General features: G+C 43.9%; 1 protein-coding gene across 2 annotated transcripts in view; it reads left to right on the forward strand.

The window, feature by feature from the left end:
* BAG4 (BAG cochaperone 4) overlaps positions 1-19186 on the forward strand; it is a 47304-nt gene that overhangs the window by 19727 nt on the left and 8391 nt on the right. For both annotated transcript variants that reach the window (XM_077469976.1, XM_077469975.1), the window contains exons 2-4: positions 7934-8026; positions 8352-8591; positions 14996-15172. In XM_077469976.1, coding sequence (XP_077326102.1) covers positions 7934-8026; positions 8352-8591; positions 14996-15172 — 510 coding nt within the window. The remainder of the gene's footprint in view (positions 1-7933; positions 8027-8351; positions 8592-14995; positions 15173-19186) is intronic.

Below are 19186 nucleotides of genomic sequence, written 5' to 3' on the forward strand. Positions count from 1 at the left end.
ATCCCCTCGTGCGCATGCGCTGCTGCAGTCAGCGGCGCATACCGAGGGAAATATCTCCTAAACCGTACAGGTTTAGGAGATATTTTTTTTACCTACAGGTAAGCCTTATTATAGGCTTTCCTGTAGGTAAAAGTTACAAAAAAGGGTATACAACCACTTTAAGTATTGTTTTCGGAGTCCTCATTGGAGTGTATTCCGTCCTTACATTGAGCACTTCCTGTACTGTTAACCAAGCCTCCTTCTCAATCCAACGTTTCTATGGCAACCCTGCTTCTCTGTTCATAGCTTACTTGTTTATTTTATAGTATTTACTTGTGTCAATGTCTAATGTTTCCCTTTGTCAGACTTATCAGCTTCAGCTGATAAGACTGAGGTATTGGCTAAGTTTAGACTGTCTGTCATGTCACATGGTCACGTGGTGTGTAGGAGGAAGCTCTGAGTGATTAGCAGAGTTCAGTGTTGTGCAGTAGGAAGTCCTGATAACAGATAGATAAGACATAGAGTGTGCCGTAAATCAGGGGAGATCTGGGCATGCTCAGTGACTTCATTCTACAGAACAACAAGGATTACAACAATACTAAGCAAGTAAGGAGATATCTACAAGCAGTGTTCATTAGGGTTTTTTATGCTGATTTACATGGGACAAAGTTGTGGGGGAGAGTTTACAACCACTTTAAGTATTGCCTTGGGGAGATGCAGACTAGAATGTTACAATCACTGAGCAGCAAATGATATCACCTGTGATGTATTTCAGGTATCTTGCAAACCTGGCCTGTTAGTGGGCCCTGAGGACAGGAGTTGGGGAGCACTGCTGTAGTCCTTGCATTGTACACTATATGGTGCTATGTTATTACTCTCATTTGTACCCTGATCATTCACATCCCAAGGTGTCCATGAGACCTTTTACTACAAGGCTCCTGAGGCCTATTACTTCAACCATTTGCCAAAATGCTGACGTTCTCCCCCTCGATTAATTCCACATCCTTCTCAGACTTTGTATCAGCTGGAGTCTATATCCTGATATCATTCTTATTCACATTCTCCCTTCATCACAACATGTTGTCTGTCTGATCCTGTGTTCAGGAACTTACTCTTATTAGCACCCCTCAGTTGCTACTTTCATGAGAATGTCTGTCAGGTTCTGCTGGTGGACCTTTTCGAGAGCCCTTGGATTTTTTTTTTTTTCTCCACTCAGGAACACTAGGATTCTTCCCCTCATTACATGTTGGGATTAGCTTCTCTACCTAGAGCTTTAAACCTCATTGCCATAACATATACGTATCTTCCTGGCATACCACCCTCAGGCATTGCTCCAAGCTCTGATAAATCTTTCTTTCCTTATATTGGGGTTGTGGATTAACAAGATGCCTGTTTTTTTTTTTGTTTTTTTTTGTTTTTGTTTTTTGTGAAGCCATTTCTACTCACACCTTCTCAAAAACTTGCCATTTTATATCAAGACGCCTTACATTTGCTGGCAAAGGTTTCTTTACCCACCGTTTTTTCATTGCTTTTTTTTTTTTCCTTCTTCTTAATGTGTCTCGGGATTTGCCTGTCCCTCTCACCCAAACATTCTTTAGTTAGGTGAGGGCTCTACAGACTTTCCCAAAGCTCTCCCAGCATCTCTAAATGACAAAGATCCAAGAGGTGGGAACATTGCAACCTTTAGGTTGCTCTCTTTCTTTGGGGCATGCAGATCTGCAATCTATCATGTTAGATAGTTCTCACCTTGCGTGATGATAGGGAACGTCCAATTAGAAGTTAGCACTGGTTTACACCAGTGTGACCTGTCATGTGGTTTGACAGTTCAAAGTCACATGACAAGTCGCACCCCATTTGCGGCAATGTAAGCATTTAAATCGCGATCCAAGTTGCAGTGACTTTACAAAAGGTTCCTGCACTATTTCTTTGCAATTTCAGCACAACTTGCATTGACATCTGTTAAATGAAGTCACTCAGATGTCAGCAAGCTGCATGTAAAATAGTAGCATAACTTCAAAGCCGCACTGGGGTGAACCAGGGCTCATTCCTCTTCCTCATCCTTCTTCATTTTCTTCTGTTTGCCTTTGCCCTTAGTAACCTTGAGGTATTGGTGGGACCTTGTATGTCATCTTCCTGACACCTTGACTCCCCCACTCCTTGTGAGAAGTTTCTCTCCTCATCGCTCCCTGCAACCTTCTGTGTTGTAACGTAATCTCGTATTGATGGCATCGGTGAGTGTTTATAGAGAGGACGCTTGCTCTTGGGAGGGGGGGGTATAGCAATATGGCTTTGAGATTTCCTTTCCTGTTATATACTGAGGAAAGCTTTGCCCCATGGTAGATGAAATTCAAAATATCTGCGCAAAAGTACGGCTGTCTGGGAAAATGCTTGTATATTTATGGTATTATGGTCGCATTGATATGATGTAAAACAGCAGTTTTCGATGCAGGTTTTTATTTTTACATATTTTTCAATTTTTTTTGGGAGGGGGGGGGGTTTCTTCTTAAACGCTCAATCAGCATGAACTACCGCATTTATCGGCGTATAACACGCCCATTCATTTTAAGAGGGAAGTTTCAGGAAAAAACTAAAATTTTTGTATTGCCGTATAACACAAAGGTGAGTGTTATACACCAATAAATACAGTATTTTTAATCCTTTTGCTGCTAATATTCATAAATTGAAGTATAATTATATTTACTTGTTTTCAACTTTTTATTATTATTTTTTTCCTACATTTCTTCAGTTACTTCCTGGTTTCTGGCCTAGGCCAAAATGACATCAAACATCCCAGGTGTCAGGATTCAACAGCTGAGATGGCCAGATCTGTGTGGCTACACTTAGAAACTGGAACCAGACTGTGTATGCTTTAAGTGAATTTATTTACAACGAAACAAAAACTATCCAAGCAACAGCACACAGCAAACATAAACGTAACGTTAACAAAAACCCCACTGACAGAATGCCTGACTAATAACCCTAACAAGCAGGATACTATATACAATATGTAAAACATTAATTAATAAATAAGGTAACCTAGAGATGCTGGGAACAGAGGGGAAGGGGGAACCAAAACTGGGGTCAGAAACAAGGAAGAGCAGGTACAAGCAGGATGGATAAAAATCAATGAATTTTTTATTATTATTTTTTTAAATGTTATTTTAATAAAATGCTTTTGGAGTAAAAATATAAATCTAGTTTTCTATTTAAGATACATCAATAATTTGTTTTATTCAGCATGAAATTGAGCTTCGTTATGTTGCATGATGCTGTATATTCTGCAATATTTGGATTTTTTATTTTTTTTGGTAAACTCATTCAAAGAATCCAAGCTCTGCAAGCTGAGATAACATGCACTGCATTGATGCATTCACACAATTTCACAGTAACCATGAGATAAAACAAAGTTCAGGAATATTCCTTTATCCCATTGTTTTGCAAATCTATGTACACTACAAACTGTATGATTGAATCGGTTCTGATATCGCTGTTCTACTAACATGACAGCTTATTATTCTAAATGGGAAACCTTCATTTTTGTTTGCAAATATTAAAGATTCTAACTACCAGCAAGAACAAGTCCTTGCATTTAAAGAACACCTGTCATTTATAGATCCATCATGGCAGCGCCTGTTAGTGGGCATCCACTCACCTGCTGCCGCCACGTCCCTCCCCTTGTTGTGTCACTGTCGCATCACCAGCTGTCCCATTAAAGTGAATAGGACTGTCGAGTCAACAGCGGGTCAGAGGAGGAGCCACTGCAAGACAGAGATGGCAGTTGCTCTTTAAAAATGTATGTTTTAGATCAAGTTGATTTTAAAAGCCTTTTTACTAGTGATTTTAAATGGACTTGTTTTAAATCAAATCCACCCTGGGTACAAGGCGGTGGGATACAGTGGTACAAGGCAGGAACAAAATCAGGATTACTGGAAACAAGGCCTGGCAGCAGCAAAACACTAAAGCAAGGGGCACCAAAGGGGGAGGACTTATAAATATTTTCCCAGCAGCCAGAATCGGGTGGAGACTGATTACTGGAAACTGGCGGCTGGGAGACACCCGCTGGACACTGGAGCTGCCATCTCCTGCTTTGAGAAGAACAGTGCCACCAGCAGGTGATTTAGATGCTGACACCAGGAGTCTCCATGGGCATTTTTTTTCTTTATTTGGTGGAGGAGAGGAGGGGATTTCTCAACTAAGCACACCTTCCTACCTGCATGCCTGAGCTAAGGGCAGATGGATTACGGGAAGTAAACGTTGCATGACTTATCTGCCCTTACTGACTGCGGAGTATTTTCCAAAGTGATTTGTAAAGCATGGAGACAAGGATGGTTTGTGATTTTACCTTGAATATTAAAAACGATTAAACAGGGTTTTCAGTTTTGTGGTGCTCAGATACACTTTAAAGAGACGCTATCACTTTGCAAAGTGACAGTGTGTATGTAAAAGCCCCCCCAAAACCCTGATGCTCACCTTTTGGCACCGCTCAAGTGTCCCCATTGCAGCCAGTGGTAGTACCCAGTGTTTTCATGACTAGGGAGCATGTGATCTAGGGTTGCCAGATTTTCTTCAAGCCAAACTTGAACACTTTTTAGCTGCCTGGCAGACTTTTGGGTGCCCCAAGAAGAGTGGTAATGCGGTGAGCATACCATCCTGCAGCGAACAGTGGGTGTGGCCACATTGCTCTTGCTGACATCATCGTCCTGCCCTTCCAGTGATGCCAATCCTGCCCCCAGACAGCTGCCCGCAGCTCCTGGATGGAAACAGATTTGTGTGGGACTGTCTTGGTTACTTGGGGAGCCGCAGCCTGGTCTGAATAATGTGTCTGAGTTTTAAACTGTCTGAAACCCAAACACATGATTCAAAACCCGGACTGTCTGTGTGAATCCCGAACAGGTGGCAACCCTAATGTGATCTCCCCTGTGACAGTGCTCAGATCTAGAAGCCTATTGCTAGGCCTGTACAATGAATACCCTCTAATTAAATATAAGGGGACTTTAAAGCGGAGTTCCAACCAAAAGTGGAACTTCCGCTTTAAGCGCTCCTTGCCCCAATACATGCCACATTTGGCATGTAATTTTTTTTGGGGAGGGGGGAGTGGGTACCTGGTTTGACAGGTATCTCCTGTCCCACTTCCTCCTTCCTTTGCATGGCCACCTAGGCAGCGACTCCTCTCCCCATCGGTGGTCCCTCTCTCTCTGCAATCTTCTGGGACTTGTCACAGGTCCCAGAAGATTGCCTGGCAACTAGGAGAGTGTAACGCGGCTCGCGCCCGGCTGCGAAGCCACAATCTGTCACAGCCGGGTGGGCGGAGAGGAGTGAGGCTTCGGGCACCCACATCGCTGGACCGTGGGATAGGGGAGTGTCTGTTTATTAAAAGTCAGCAGCTACACTTTTTTTGTAGCTTCTGACTTTTAATAAACTGAAAAAAGACTGGAACTCTGCTTTTAAGGGCTACAAAATAATACATAATACCAGTTCACATTAAAATAATTTCTTAATTGTACACGGAAAGTAAAAACAAGCGGAGCTTCAGTATAATAGTTGGCACAAATAGTTAACTCTAAGCTGGTTTTACAGTAGCACAAAGGCATCTGACATGTTTCGAAACCACCTTCTTCTTCGGAAGTGCCTCAGGCAGGTTTATGGAGCAAAATATATATAGAAAGTGCAATATTAGTATAGCAATAGTCCTCAATCAAATCAATGCATAACATAAACAATACTATCGTGAATCACTCTGAGCACTGACCTATAAATGCATAGAAAATATACAAATACAGCCGCTGAATAAATGTTTTTAAAATCAAATCGATGGCATTCCACTTATTCACCAGACAAGGGGAAATGAAGTCCACAGACCCTCACCCTTCTAAGCACTGGGGCAATGGCAGAGAGCAACCAATGGTTCGGGTGTAGTTGCCAAAAAATGAAAATAACGATAGTGATAACAAGGCATGCGTTGACCAAGGGAGCGACATCATTGCTCCCCATAGCACCTGACACTGAGGATTTAGGTTCTGGCTACCATGGAGCATCGAAGAAGTGCTGCCAGGGCGAGTATTGGGCGATGGGGGCTTTACAAAGATTCTGCCTTGCTTTTCCTTGAATGTTCAAGGTCACAGTGTCTCGTGAAATGATCTATATACAGTAGCAGCTTGTTTTCAGAAATGTTCCTATAGATGTGCGTCAGGGCATTGCACAACCTTGCATGCCGTCATCCTTAGTTGATCCTGGTCTCTGTCCAGGTCTCTATGTATACACTTGCATGATGATACAAGCACTCCTCCTCCGGTGGCGTAGCCCGTTAACACAGCTTTGACCACGTGCGCGGTGTCGTCACTCGGTGACTCACGCTTTAAATTGTGCAAAAAAATTTGAATAAGACACTTCCCTGTAAGTCACCTCAAGGTAAGGTCACAAGCCTGTCGTTCCCTGTGTATTCAACAAGATAAGATAGTCACGTCTTCTGTTATTTTCATTGAATTGTTTATGGTCTGCTTTTGAGATGAAAATAACATTTAACGTTGGGTTGCTCTAAAATGTCTAGGGTGGGTTTTGGGTAGGTTAGGGTTTTTGCTTTTAGGTCAGGTTTATGTTTCCTTGCTGTCTGTGCCCCCATAAGGGAGACTTCCCTTCCTGCCCTGAAATTGCAACAGGGAGTGGTAATGTCTCCAAAAAGGGGAGATTCCCATTGTTGTCACCCAAACAAGTGTCCCCATTGAGAGATTTCTCCTTCCCTCCTGCTTAAGGAATAAATTGTTGCCTTCGCTATCACTTTTTGTCATAGCCACCAAGCTTCTACTTTGCTAATAGTGTTCGATTATGTGATGGGTTCAGTTTAATGCCAGATTTGAATATCTCCAATAAGCAAGTATTTGCAAGTTCCTGACAAATGAGGATATAAGAGAAGTGTGTGTGTGTGTGTGTGTGTGTGTGTGTGTGTGTGTGTGTGTGTGTGTGTGTGTGTGTACTAGGCAATATGGCTATTACAAGTCAGAAATCATTCATAAGCACTGGCTGAAATTTATTGATCACTTTATTCAGATTAAGATTTTGCATTTTGATGTCCATTTTTTTTCAGCACATGGGAGAACCTGGAGTTCTACATAAATTCTACCTGGCACCTTGGTGTCAATGGTGACTCCTTCCCTTATGGACAGATTGTGCCCATGAGCAGGCAGCCCTGCTGTGCTGTCTCTTTAGCTAACCAGTAGAGCTTTGGGAATCCTTTGTCGCCTGTTAAATGTTTATTTGTAAAAAAAAAAAGTTTTGTACATGTAGTAGAGTGAAAGTTATTAGTGCCCATTCAAACCACATAAATGTCCTTCGGATGCATTTCTGCATGCACATTTTTGATGCGTTTCCAGATGCTTTTTAACTCGTTCCAGCACAGTTCTGTGCAGGAAAAAAGCGGCGTGTATTACTTTTTTTTCCTCTGGAATTGAAAAGCACTGGAACGCACTGCACTGGTGTGAACTATGCCTTTGGGACCCATTCTATGAACTTTCCATGCGGTTTTGATGCAGTACATTTTACAGAGCCTAATGAAATTAGCTTTGTGGTGTATGCTCCAGATGCAAATGGTGTGCATTAGGAGTATACGCAAGTGACCTGGCAGGTGATTTATGCAGCGCACAACTGCATACAGTTGCCTCTTCTACTGCATCTGAATGGCTAGCTGTATGCAGCAGCAGATCAACCAGTAAATGTCTTTAGACAGGCAGTGTACAGTGCATGAGGCCTTATTGTGCTTCTACACACACACAGAGGTGTGTGTGTGTGTGTGTGTGTGTGTGTATAGTACACTAAGCTTTGTCCATCTTTTTCTGAATTGTTGCATCATATTTGCTGTGCTTGTATTTCTATTGTATTTTATATTTTCAAATGCAGTAATAAAGCTCAGCCCTAAAGACATGTCTCCTCTTCTTCCTTTTTTTTTTTTTTTTTTTTTTAGAACACATCATATTCAGGGTACGATCCAAGTGGCTGGTCTTGTGCAGGTCAACCCAGACCTCCTTATCCCCCCAATTACACAGTTGGAGGACAGGTATGTACTTGCCTGTTACTTGTAGTAGCACAATATGGCCAACCTCTTCTGCTCCATATTGGAGACTTGTCCTATTGTCTTAATTTCTGTGAAATAGTAAGCTTGTCCAGATAGAAGGGTAAATGTATATGTTAACGGAGGATCCTTTATACAGAACATGGGGTGAAGATCCCCTTTATCGTGGTTTGCTTACAGAAGACAAAATATATGTAGTGGCTATATATATATATATATATATATATATATATATATATATATATATATATATATATATATAAAAAAAAAAAAATTAGATTTAATTAACTTAATATATTTATTTTCACAGGGTATGGAGCACTATGCCAATGGCTCCTATGGACCAGCCTATAGTCAGTCTGCAATGAACCCTTCTTATCCTGGCATTCACCCGCCCAATCCCTATTATCAACCACCTCCACCTCCTCCTCCCACACAGCCTCATTATACTGTGGATCCTTATAAACAACAAGGTGGTGCACCGCAAGCCCCTTCACATTGGGGTTATCCTCAACAGCCTCCCCAATATCAACAATACCCCGCTCCTCCGGTGAGTAACGACTGCCTTTTCTAGACTGACATTGATACGTTTGTCATAGGTGCTTTCTTTTGTAAATGAAATATTTGTATGTGTAAGTCATTATGAGTGGACTGGATCAGTCCAGCAAAGAAGTTGTCTAATGCATCTAAAATGTTTTTGTTCCTTTTTCTATTATCGTCATTAAAAACTAATTTATCTCTTTGTTTTTTTGGAAATATCTTTTGCATGAACCAGCTGCTTTCTGAATTCTAAAGATTTGTCCATCCAAAAAGTAATTAAAGATAAACTCAAGGCAAACAACTACATACAGCTGAATTGTACACATTATTAGAGAGCTTTTTCACCTTCACAACCGGGTGGGTTGTACCACTGTCTCTAGTGCATTTGGTAATACGGCCTGCTGATTGGACAGTGAAGGAGCAGCAGGAGATGGACTGGTTCTCCTTCACTTTCCATTTGCCCCTCCTCCTGTCACCTTGTTCCTTATCATATTTGCATGCAGCACACCTAGTGGCACCCCCTCATTCTCCCAATCTGAGTGCAGCTGTACTATGGATTACAAGAGGCTGATATAAAGTCAACTAATACACATAACACTCATATATTGAAATGGTTTTACCTGCTAAAGGATTTGTATTTCCTTCCATCCAGTCCTAAGGTTTACACAGCTCTGTCACACAGCACAGCCCTGCCTGAAAGATGGGGGGGGGTACCTGGTTTGACAGTTCTCCCCAGTCTTCTGGGACAGGTCAGAGGTCCCAGAAGATTGCAGGACCATTCACAAGGTGTGGCATGCACAGTGGGCAGCCGGATGTGAAGCTGCAAGCTGTCAATTGGGTTGCCACAGTTAAAGCGGTGTTCTGCCTGGGGATGGGAGGGATTAAGTCAGCAGCCACAAACTTTTAATATATGGACACTTGCCTGTCCGGGGATCTCGCAATATCAGCACCCCAGCCAGGCTGTAAAGAAGGAAAAGGAAGGCACGTGGCCTGATGTATGAATCATTAAAACAAGTTTATTATAAACAAAATTAATCTATACAAGGAAATATTACGTATGCCTACATGTGAATAAAAAGCAATGCTAAACACTTGGTAGATTGATATGAGGTGTTATCCACGCGAGGGATATTCGAATGATTGCCTAACGCATTTCAAGGCTTTTCCTCTTCATCGGAGCCTTAGAGAGCCAAATCTAATCTGTGTTTTAAAATAGAGGATGCTGGATGCAGGGGCGTAACTATAGGGGGTGCAGCAGTCGCGACCGCAACGGGGCCCATGCAGCCCCCTTTACATATGGCCGGCAGCAGCATAGGCAGCTAGGGGTACCAGTGCACCATGCACACGGGTGGCTGGAGGTGGAGGGTGACTAGCAGAGCTCCATGCTCGACTATCGCACTGGCTGCTCTTTAGTTGTGCATTCCCAGCATGACCTGTGTCCTCAGCCGGCTCCTCAGAGTACCCCTCTCCTGCTCCATGCATTGCCGCTCAGTCCGATGTCTGTTCTCCCCAGCCAGAGTAGCACGCCCCCCCCCCCCCCCAGTCCGGACCACACTGCACTGCATACTTCTCCCGGGTAAAAAAACTTTAAAGTGGTGTTGCCCCCCAAAAAATAAAACTACTTAAAATTCTTAAAAAAAATGCAAAAAAAATAATTGGCAAAAAAAAAAAATTTTACTCACCTCTAAATACCGGTTGCTAGGGGGTCCCTCGTAGTCTGCCTTCTTCATTGCCCGGGCTGGTGACATCACTTCCCCTCGCGCCGCACATTCACCTGGGACCTGTCACGTGTCCCAGGTGACTGTACGGCGTATCACGGCGCCCTGCGCCGCTCGCGCATGCGCAGTGGGTGCCCGGCTGTGAAGCCACAGCCGGGTGCCCACAGTATGCATGACGGCGCCGCGAGCGGAGCGGGGAGCGAGGGGGGGGCTTCGTTCCCCCGCATCGCTGGACCCTGGGGCAGGTAAGTGTCCGATTATTAAAAGCCAGCAGCTGCAGTATTTGTAGCTGCTGACTTTTAATTTTTTTTTTTTTAGGGGGTACCCCACTTTAAGCACACAGATGCAGTTCAGCCCTATGAGAGCCAGCTCCCCGGAGGACACTGCAGGCTTGTCTGCCAGCCCCCCTCCTCCACCGTCATACTTAGATGATGAAGGGTCTTTCTGGGAGATATGCTGATCACCCGTCCAGCACACTGGATGGGGCCCAGGCCAACATGGATGAGTGAGCGGCCTACAGCTTGGTCATGGTGAGTGAGAGGACCCCATCCCCCACACACCATTACATACCCCCTTCATCTCCCCCTGGGGACAGGGACCCCTTCTCAAGTGGGGACAGGGACCCCTTCTCACATGGGGACAGGGACCCCTTCTCACCTGGGGGCAGTAACCTCATCTGCCCTGGAGAAAAGGACCTCATCTCTTCTGGGGACAGGTACTTCATCCTGCCTAGGGACAGTCCCCCAATGGGGCACCTAAAAATAAAAAAATAAATGATTAAAAAAAAACTACTGATACCAGTGGTGGAACTACAGGGCTCAAAAAGGTCATACCTGTGACCACGCCCTGGAGTTCCACCACCGGACTCGGAGGGAAGGGCCCTGGCTGGGGTTCAGGGGGGCCCTTCATGGATTCTTGCATCGGGGGCACTGAAGGTTCTAGTTACGCCACTGGCTGGATGGGTAGTGTTACTACATAGGTGGTATAGTTTTGCGGTCATATTCTGTTTTACTGTAGGGGTTATAGTGCTCATAGTGTGGATGCTTGGTAGAGTAGAAGTGAGCGGCTGCGCATTGCAGCTGTGTGACCCGGATACAGAAAGTACTCTTTGCTGCGGACCACAATACAGATGCAGTTTAGTGGGAGACACTGTACAGCCACAGCACAGGCGAATCACCCGGAATAGCCCAACAGCAACATGGCTATCCACTCACAGATCCTTGGCTGCAATACCAGAATCAACCACCGGGTCTCCAAGACCAACAACAAACCCTATATGTACACACCGTTCCTACGGTGCTGAGAGTGTTGTGAAGGATAACCCCTACAGCGAACAAGAAACCACCCGCAAAATGATACCACCTATGTAGTAACACTACCCATCCTGCCTCCTCTATCTATTGTTATACATTTTTAAAACGCAGATTAGATTTGTCTCTCTAAGGCTCTGATGAAGAGGAAAACCCTAGAAATGCGTTATCCACACGAGGGATACTCGATTGATTCGCCAACACCTTCATATGTAGGAAAACTTAGTATTTCCTTGTACACATTAATTTTGTTTATAATAAACTCCTTGTTTTAATGATTCACGCATCACGCAACGTACTTCCTTTTCCTTATTTACATAGTATTTTGGCCTTCCCCTAGTCAGCATAGGCAACGGGGCATACATGATCTCTTTACATATACACCACTAAGAAATACTACCAGCCTTATTAAGGCCCCATGCACCAGCGCAGGGGAATATCTTTTCTGTTTATACGCCAGCCAGGCTATCAGGTTCTGCCGCTGCCATTCGTGGTAAGGGTAACCAGCAGTGAAGCCTTTCAGCTTCACAGCCGGTTCCCTACTGCGCATCCGCAAAGCTTGCAGCGCTTCCTTGCTGGCCCGACGGTGGACCAAGAAAGAGGGGGACGGAGCTGAGGTGCTGTCTTCCGGAAATAGGGAAGGGTACCTGTCAAAAATAGGTATCCGTTCTCCCCACTGAAAGGTGCCAAATGTGGCATCGGAGGTGGGGAGGAAGCGGAACCAATGGCCAGGGTTGTCGGGAAGAGGCCCTTGTCCTCATCAACATGGGGACAAGATGCTTTGGGGTGGGGGGCCTGCAGGGCCATGTTGTGGGCACGCGGCCTGGTATGGCTCAGGATGGGGGGGAGCTCGCTCGTCCCCACCCCCTTTCCTGACTGGCCGGGCTGTGTGCTCGGATAAGGGTCTGGTATGGACTTTGGGGGGACCTCATGCTATTTTTTTCAGCGTAGGGGTTCCCCTTTAAATCCATTCCAGGTAACGGAGCTAGCAAGGTGTCAATCTCGCCGATGGAGGTGGCGACATTGACTTCCTTCGCTAATTCCGTCTACCTGGAGCCATGTCCAAAATGAACGGGCTTTACTCCGTGTGTGGGCAAGTCCGCTCGTTTCAAAAGTCTGGCGGATGGTACACAGACAGGCAGATGGCAGTCCGGCGGACAATTTTGAGTCGAGACTTCTTTCAAAGTCCACCGGACTTTTGAGAAGAAAAAGTCAGCCGGAGCCCATACACAGGTGAATTGTCCGGACTCTGGCGGATAGTCCGATCGTGTGTACGTGGCATTACTGGTCTTGTCTTTCCCCCAGCCTGTGTGTTAGACAGTAAAAGTAGAAGCACAGACTGCTGGGCTCATCTTAGCAATCCTCTCTCACTTCCTATCCTTATGACCCTTGTTGGTACTGGAGCATTGCAGCACAACTGGCTGGCTTCTTGTGTTGCCTCTTTCCTCCCTCTAGTTTGAGCTCTGCTGTGCCAGTTATAAAGTGAAACCTTTAACACATGCCTATTGTAAAACTGAAAATGGCAACAGGCATGACCTTTGTACACAGACCACACCTGAATATCTATAAGGAAAAAATATTATGTACTCAAGGGTATTAAAGTCATTTTTACAAGGCCAACTCCATAAGATACCTTGTCCCACATGGTCATGATATTCATTAATTTATACAAGTGAAAGAAGAACGGACCCCCAAGACTAATTAAAGTGATTGTAAAGTTCCGTTTTTTTTTTCCGCGCCTATAAAAATAACAAACATGTTATACCTACCTGCTCTTTTGCAGTGGTTTTGCACAGAGCAGCCCAGATCCGCCTCTTCTGCGATCCTGACCCCTTCCTCCTGTTGAGTGCCCCGACAGCAAGCAGCTTGCTATGGGGGCACCCGAGCCACAGCATCAGACATGGAGCCGTGACACCGGTCTCTCTCTCTCTCTCTCTCTCTCTCTCTCTCTCTCTCTCTCTCTCTCTCTCTCTCTCTCTCTCTCTCTCTCTCTCTCTCTCTCTCTCTCTCTCTCTCTCTCTCTCTCTCTCTCTCTCTCTCTCTCTCTCTCTCTCTCTCTCTCTCTCTCTCTCTCTCTCTCTCTCTCTCTCTCTCTCTCTCTCTCTCTCTCTCTCTCTCTCTCTCTCTCTCTCTCTCTCTCTCTCTCTCTCTCTCTCTCTCTCTCTCTCTCTCTCTCTTCTCCCCCCCCGCTCTTTTTTTTTTTTTTTTTTGTCCCTCCCACAAATTTTGATTAAACATACTTTTTTACATTCTGCTATAAAACATATCCAATTAAAAAAAAACGCATTTCTTTATAAATTTAGGCCAATCTTTTTCTGCTACATATCTGTGGTAAACAAATATCCCAATAAGCGTTTATTGATTGGTTTGCGCAAACGTTATAGTGTCTTCAAACTATGGAATATATTTATGGATTATTTATTTTTACTAGTGATGGCAGCGATTACCGGGACTGCGATATTGCGGTAGACAAATCGTACACTAACACTTTTCTGGGAACCAGTGAAGCTTATACAGTGATTAGTGCTAAATATATGCACTGTCGCTGTACTAAGGACACTTGCTGAGGAGGAGTTGACATCGGGCGCAATCAAGGGGTTAACTGTGCCTAGCCTGTGCTTTTGTACTGTGTGGGAGGCCCTTTTACTAGGGGAAGACATGGATCCTTGTCCCTGCTTTGCAGGAACGCAGGATACATGCCTTCCCTACTGACAGAACAGCGATCTGCCTTGTTTACATAGGTAGACCGCCGTTCTGCCTTTATACCGAATGATCAGTGGGTGCCAGCGGACATAGAGTCTGCGTTACCCGCAGATAAGCATGTGTGCCACCTACGCAGAAGTGTCAGATCACATACTAGGTACGTGTCTGGCGCAGCAAAGCCACCTTGCAGCCATATAGGTAAGTTATACGGTCGGCAAATGGTTAATGCTGACAGACTGCAGCACATGTCATTTTTTTATTTTCCCTCTAGTTCCAGTCTGATTTGAACAGGCATTGACCTAATTAGCAGCTCTCTTTCTGGCAGGTCCTTGAATGAACATAAGTGCTAATGACTACTCCTAATGACTTTGCCCGTGAAAATGCATGTATTGCTGGCCATACATTATACAATCTTCTTGTACAATTTTCCTTTAGTTTGCCAAAACCATATAATATGAGGTCAAACCTAAATTAAAAATTTTTATGCAATCAGGCAGGCCCTTGCGCTACATAGTGGAAGGTAAATCTAAAGTCAATTGAATAAGAAAATTGTATAATGTATGGCCAGCTTAAGACTGGGCAGAACTTATCTTGTACTTGATTGTAATCAACATGAAGCTGTAATAAAAATGCCTCTTTTTATATTGCACTGGTAAAAGATAGCACGATATCTTGTTTTCCAGGGAATGCCTCAACAGAGCCCACAAAATGAAAACTGGAACATGTATGGAGCCCACAACCCATACCAGTGGCCCCCAGCACCCCCTCCTCCACACAACCCAAACAGCGGCCATTATATGGCTGGTGGCAGACCACCATGGACAGGAGGAGACGTACCACCAGGAGTGTATGATATGAAGGTAAGCAGCCATGTTCAGAAAGCTTTAGATGTTTATCTGCAATTGTAGAAGAACTACACGTCTCATTATGTCCTACCAGTAAGCCAGGGATCTTCTCATATCGATGTTTAAAAACAAGAAAAATGAAGAACCTAGTGCTGGTAAGGCACGGTAATACCTCTCTGGATTTTATAGGCAGACCATGTAATATAGTAAAAAAAGTATTTTATTATACTTTTCCTTTCAAAAGTATTCACCCCCCCTTGGCTTTTTACCTATTTTGTTACATTACAGCCTGTAGTTCAATGTTTTTTTTATCTGAATTATATGTGATGGATCAGAACACAATGGTCTAAGTAGGTGAAGTAAAATTAGAAAAATTCCATAAAAAGCTCTGGTGCAACCAATTACCTTCAGAAGTCACATAATTGGTGAAATGATGTCCACCTGTGTGCAATCTAAGTGTCACATGATCTGTCATTACACATACACACCTTTTTGAAAGGCCCCAGAGGATGCAACACCTAAATAAGAGGCACCACTAACCAAACACTGCCATGAAGACCACAAACTCTCCAAACAAGTAAGGGACAATGTTGTTGAGAAGTACAAGTCAGGCTTAGGTTATAAAAAAAAATATCCAAATCGTTGATGATCCCTAGGAGCACCATCAAATCTATCATCAAGTGATGTCCACATGTGTGCAATCTAAAAGTCACATGATCTGTCATTACATATACACACCTTTTTGAAAGGCCCCAGAGGATGCAACACCTAAATAAGAGGCACCACTAACCAAACACTGCCATGAAGACCAAGGAACTCTCCAAACAAGTAAGGGACAATGTACTTGAGAAGTACAAGTCGGTGTTGGGTTATACAAAAATATCCAAATCTTTAATCCCTAGGAGCACCATCAAATCTGTCATAACCAAATGGAAAGAACATGGCACAACAGCAAACCTGCCAAGAGATGGGCGCACACCAAAACTCACGGATCGGGCAAGGAGGGCATTAATCAGAGAGTCAGCACAGGGACCTACGTTAACCCTGGAGGAGCTGCAGAGTTCCACAGCAGAGACTGGAGTAACTATACATAGAACAACAATAAGCCGTACGCTCCATAAAGTTGGGCTTAATGGCACAGTGGCCAGAAGAAAGCCATTACTTTCAGCAAAAAGAAAATGGCATGTTTTGAGTTTGTGAAAAGGCATGTGGGAGACTCCCAAAATGTATGGAGGAAGGTGCTCTTGTCTGATGAGACTAAAATTGAACTTTTTGGCCATCAAAGAAAACTCTGGCGCAAACCCAACATATCACATCACCCAAAGAACACCAGCATCATGCTGTGGGGAAGTTTTCATCAGTCGGGACTGGGAAACTGGTCAGAGTTGAGGGAAAGATGGATGGTGCTAAATACAGGAATATTCTTAAATAAAACCTCTACTACTCTGTGTGTGATTTGAGGCTAGGACGGAGGAGGTTCACCTTCCAGCAGACAATGACCCCAAACACACTGCTAAAGCAACACTTGAGTGGTTCAAGGGGAAACATGTAAATGTGTTGGAATGGCCTAGTCAAAGCCCAGACCTCAATCCAATAGAAAATCTGCAGTCAGACTTAAAGATCGCTGTTCACAAGCACAAACCATCCAACTTGAAGGAACTGGAGCAGTTTTGCAAGGAGGAATGGGCAAAAATCCCAGTGGTCAGATGTGGCAAGCTCATAGAGACTTATCCAAAGCGACTTGGAGCTGTGATAGCCGCAAAAGGTGGCTCTACAAAGTATTGACTTTAGGGGGGTGAATAGTTATGCACATTTACTTTTTCAAAAAAAAAAAAAAGCTTCTTCAGGGTTGTGGGCATGTTCTGTAAATTAAATGATGCACATCTTCAAACAATCCATGTTAATTTCAGGTTGTGAGGCAACAAAACATGAAAAATGCCAAGGGGGGGTGGGGGGGTGAATACTTTTGCACTGTTAATGTACAATAAAATTGCAAATAGCAAAAAAGAGATATATACAATATCGTGAAAAGGTTTGTAACAAATATACTGAGCTGAGTCGCATACTAATGTTTACCTAAGTATATTTGTTACAAACCTTTTCATGTAATTGTATGTATCATTTTTTGCTATTTGCATTTTTATTGTACATTTATAATAAAATACTCAATGTCTGTGAAGTAGCTGTTACAATCTTAGCTGTGAATGTACACCTCTAACACAAAAAGCCCTTAGATGGAGGAAAGACAGATAGAAAATTGTCAGCTCAACAGTGGCTGCATCTAAACAGATGCGGCCATAGTTTAAGGCCAAGTTCACACATTTGCGGTGCAAATTTTAGGTCCGTTTTCACTCTGAATTGCCAAAGTAGCTGTTCAGCTGCGATTTAGATACGGTTCTGATAAGAATTTTAGGAGCAGGCGACCGCTTGCAATCTTGACAATAGCTGGATGTTGAGGAGCAGGCTGGCAAGCTGGTCGATGCGTCCTTAACAACCGATGACTAATCAGCTGTCTGTGGCTTCCCACTGACAGCTGAATGTAAACCAAAGAATCGCCAGCAATAAAATTTGAGGAAAAAAAACTGTAGGTTTACCCCCCCCCCCCCTAATCCATACCAGGCCCTTCGGGTCTAGTATGGATTTTAAGGGGAACCCCATGCAAAATGTAAAAAAAAAAGCATGGGGCTCAGGTCTGGTATGGTTTTTTTATGGGAACTTAACCCCCCCCCCCCCCCCCCCCCGATTTGACTCCAGACCCTTATCTGAGTATGTAGGCTGGCAGGCCAAGAAAGGGGGGGAAGCAATAAACCAAGGGGCGTCACTGGATGTCCCCCACCTTCTCCTGATGTCATCAACTCAGCATGCCCCTTGTCCATGGTGTCACAAGGCGGAGGGGACCCACACTGTGATGTCACTGGGTGGCACCACCCTTTCATTTATTTTGCAGCGGGAGGCAGTGCAGCTGTCAGATGGCGAGAGCTGACATCAGGTTCAGACCTGTGTGTGTGTGTGTGTTTGTTTTTTTTTTTTTTTTTTTTTTTTTTTTTTTTTAATGGGGCTTTTTTTCGGGTCGGCGGTGGCGTTCACTGTGATTGAAATTGGATTTACTTCGGAGGGACGTTTTTGTTGTGTGTGTGTGTGTGTTTGTTTTTTTTTTGTTTTTTTGTTTTTTTTAATAAAGGAATTGTCAAACTGTCTGTTTTTTATTTTTTTTTGACACATATTTTACCATGTATCCCATACTAGTTCACATAGGGGAGGGGCAGGATCTGTTAAAGGAGGCTTTGAGATTTGGCCAACGGTTGTGGGGAAGAGACCCTTGTCCCCATGATAACGGGGACAAGGTTCTTTGGGGAAAGGGGGAGCACTCCCTACCCTAAAGCACTCCTTTCTGGCCTGGCAGGCTGCATGCTCGAATGAGGATCTGGTATGGATTTTGTTTCATTTCTTTTTATTTTCATTTTGGCATAGGGTTCCCCTCAGAATCCATTACAGAGCCTGGTATGGGTTGGGGGGACTCCCCATGCTATTTTTTAAAATTATATATATATATATTTTTTTTTTTTCAATTTGTGTTCAAAACGAATGAAATGTGTGATTTGAGAGTAGCAAAAAGTAATCAAGCCAATGCATGCTGGGAGAACAAGGACTCCTCCTTCCTCAGCCCTGTTTCAGCATGCTGATAATAAATGGGGAAGGATCAGCTGTGGTGCTGACATTGCTTCCCTCCAGGGAAGGTAAGTGTCCTGTTATTAAAAGTCAGCAGCTGCAGTATGTGTAGCTGCTGGCTTTTAATTTTTGCAGTGGTGGACAGACCTCCTCTTTTAACACCTACACAACCATATTGTTGTAAACATTCCTATCAGCTAGGTTGGTGTCATATAGCAGGAGATGTGTAGCCACCCTTAAACAGTGGACAATCCTTGTGCAGAATGTCATGTTTATTTGCTTAGCTGTCCTAAGTATCTGTCTGACTGTCTGAACAAAGACTTCTCATGGGAATGACGTAACCGCCCCTCCTAGAATTGC

This window comes from Lithobates pipiens, unplaced genomic scaffold (assembly GCF_037356315.1).
Source record: "Lithobates pipiens isolate NorthernLeopardFrog02 unplaced genomic scaffold, aLitPip1_a1.2 Scaffold_8, whole genome shotgun sequence".
NCBI lineage: Eukaryota > Metazoa > Chordata > Amphibia > Anura > Ranidae > Lithobates > Lithobates pipiens.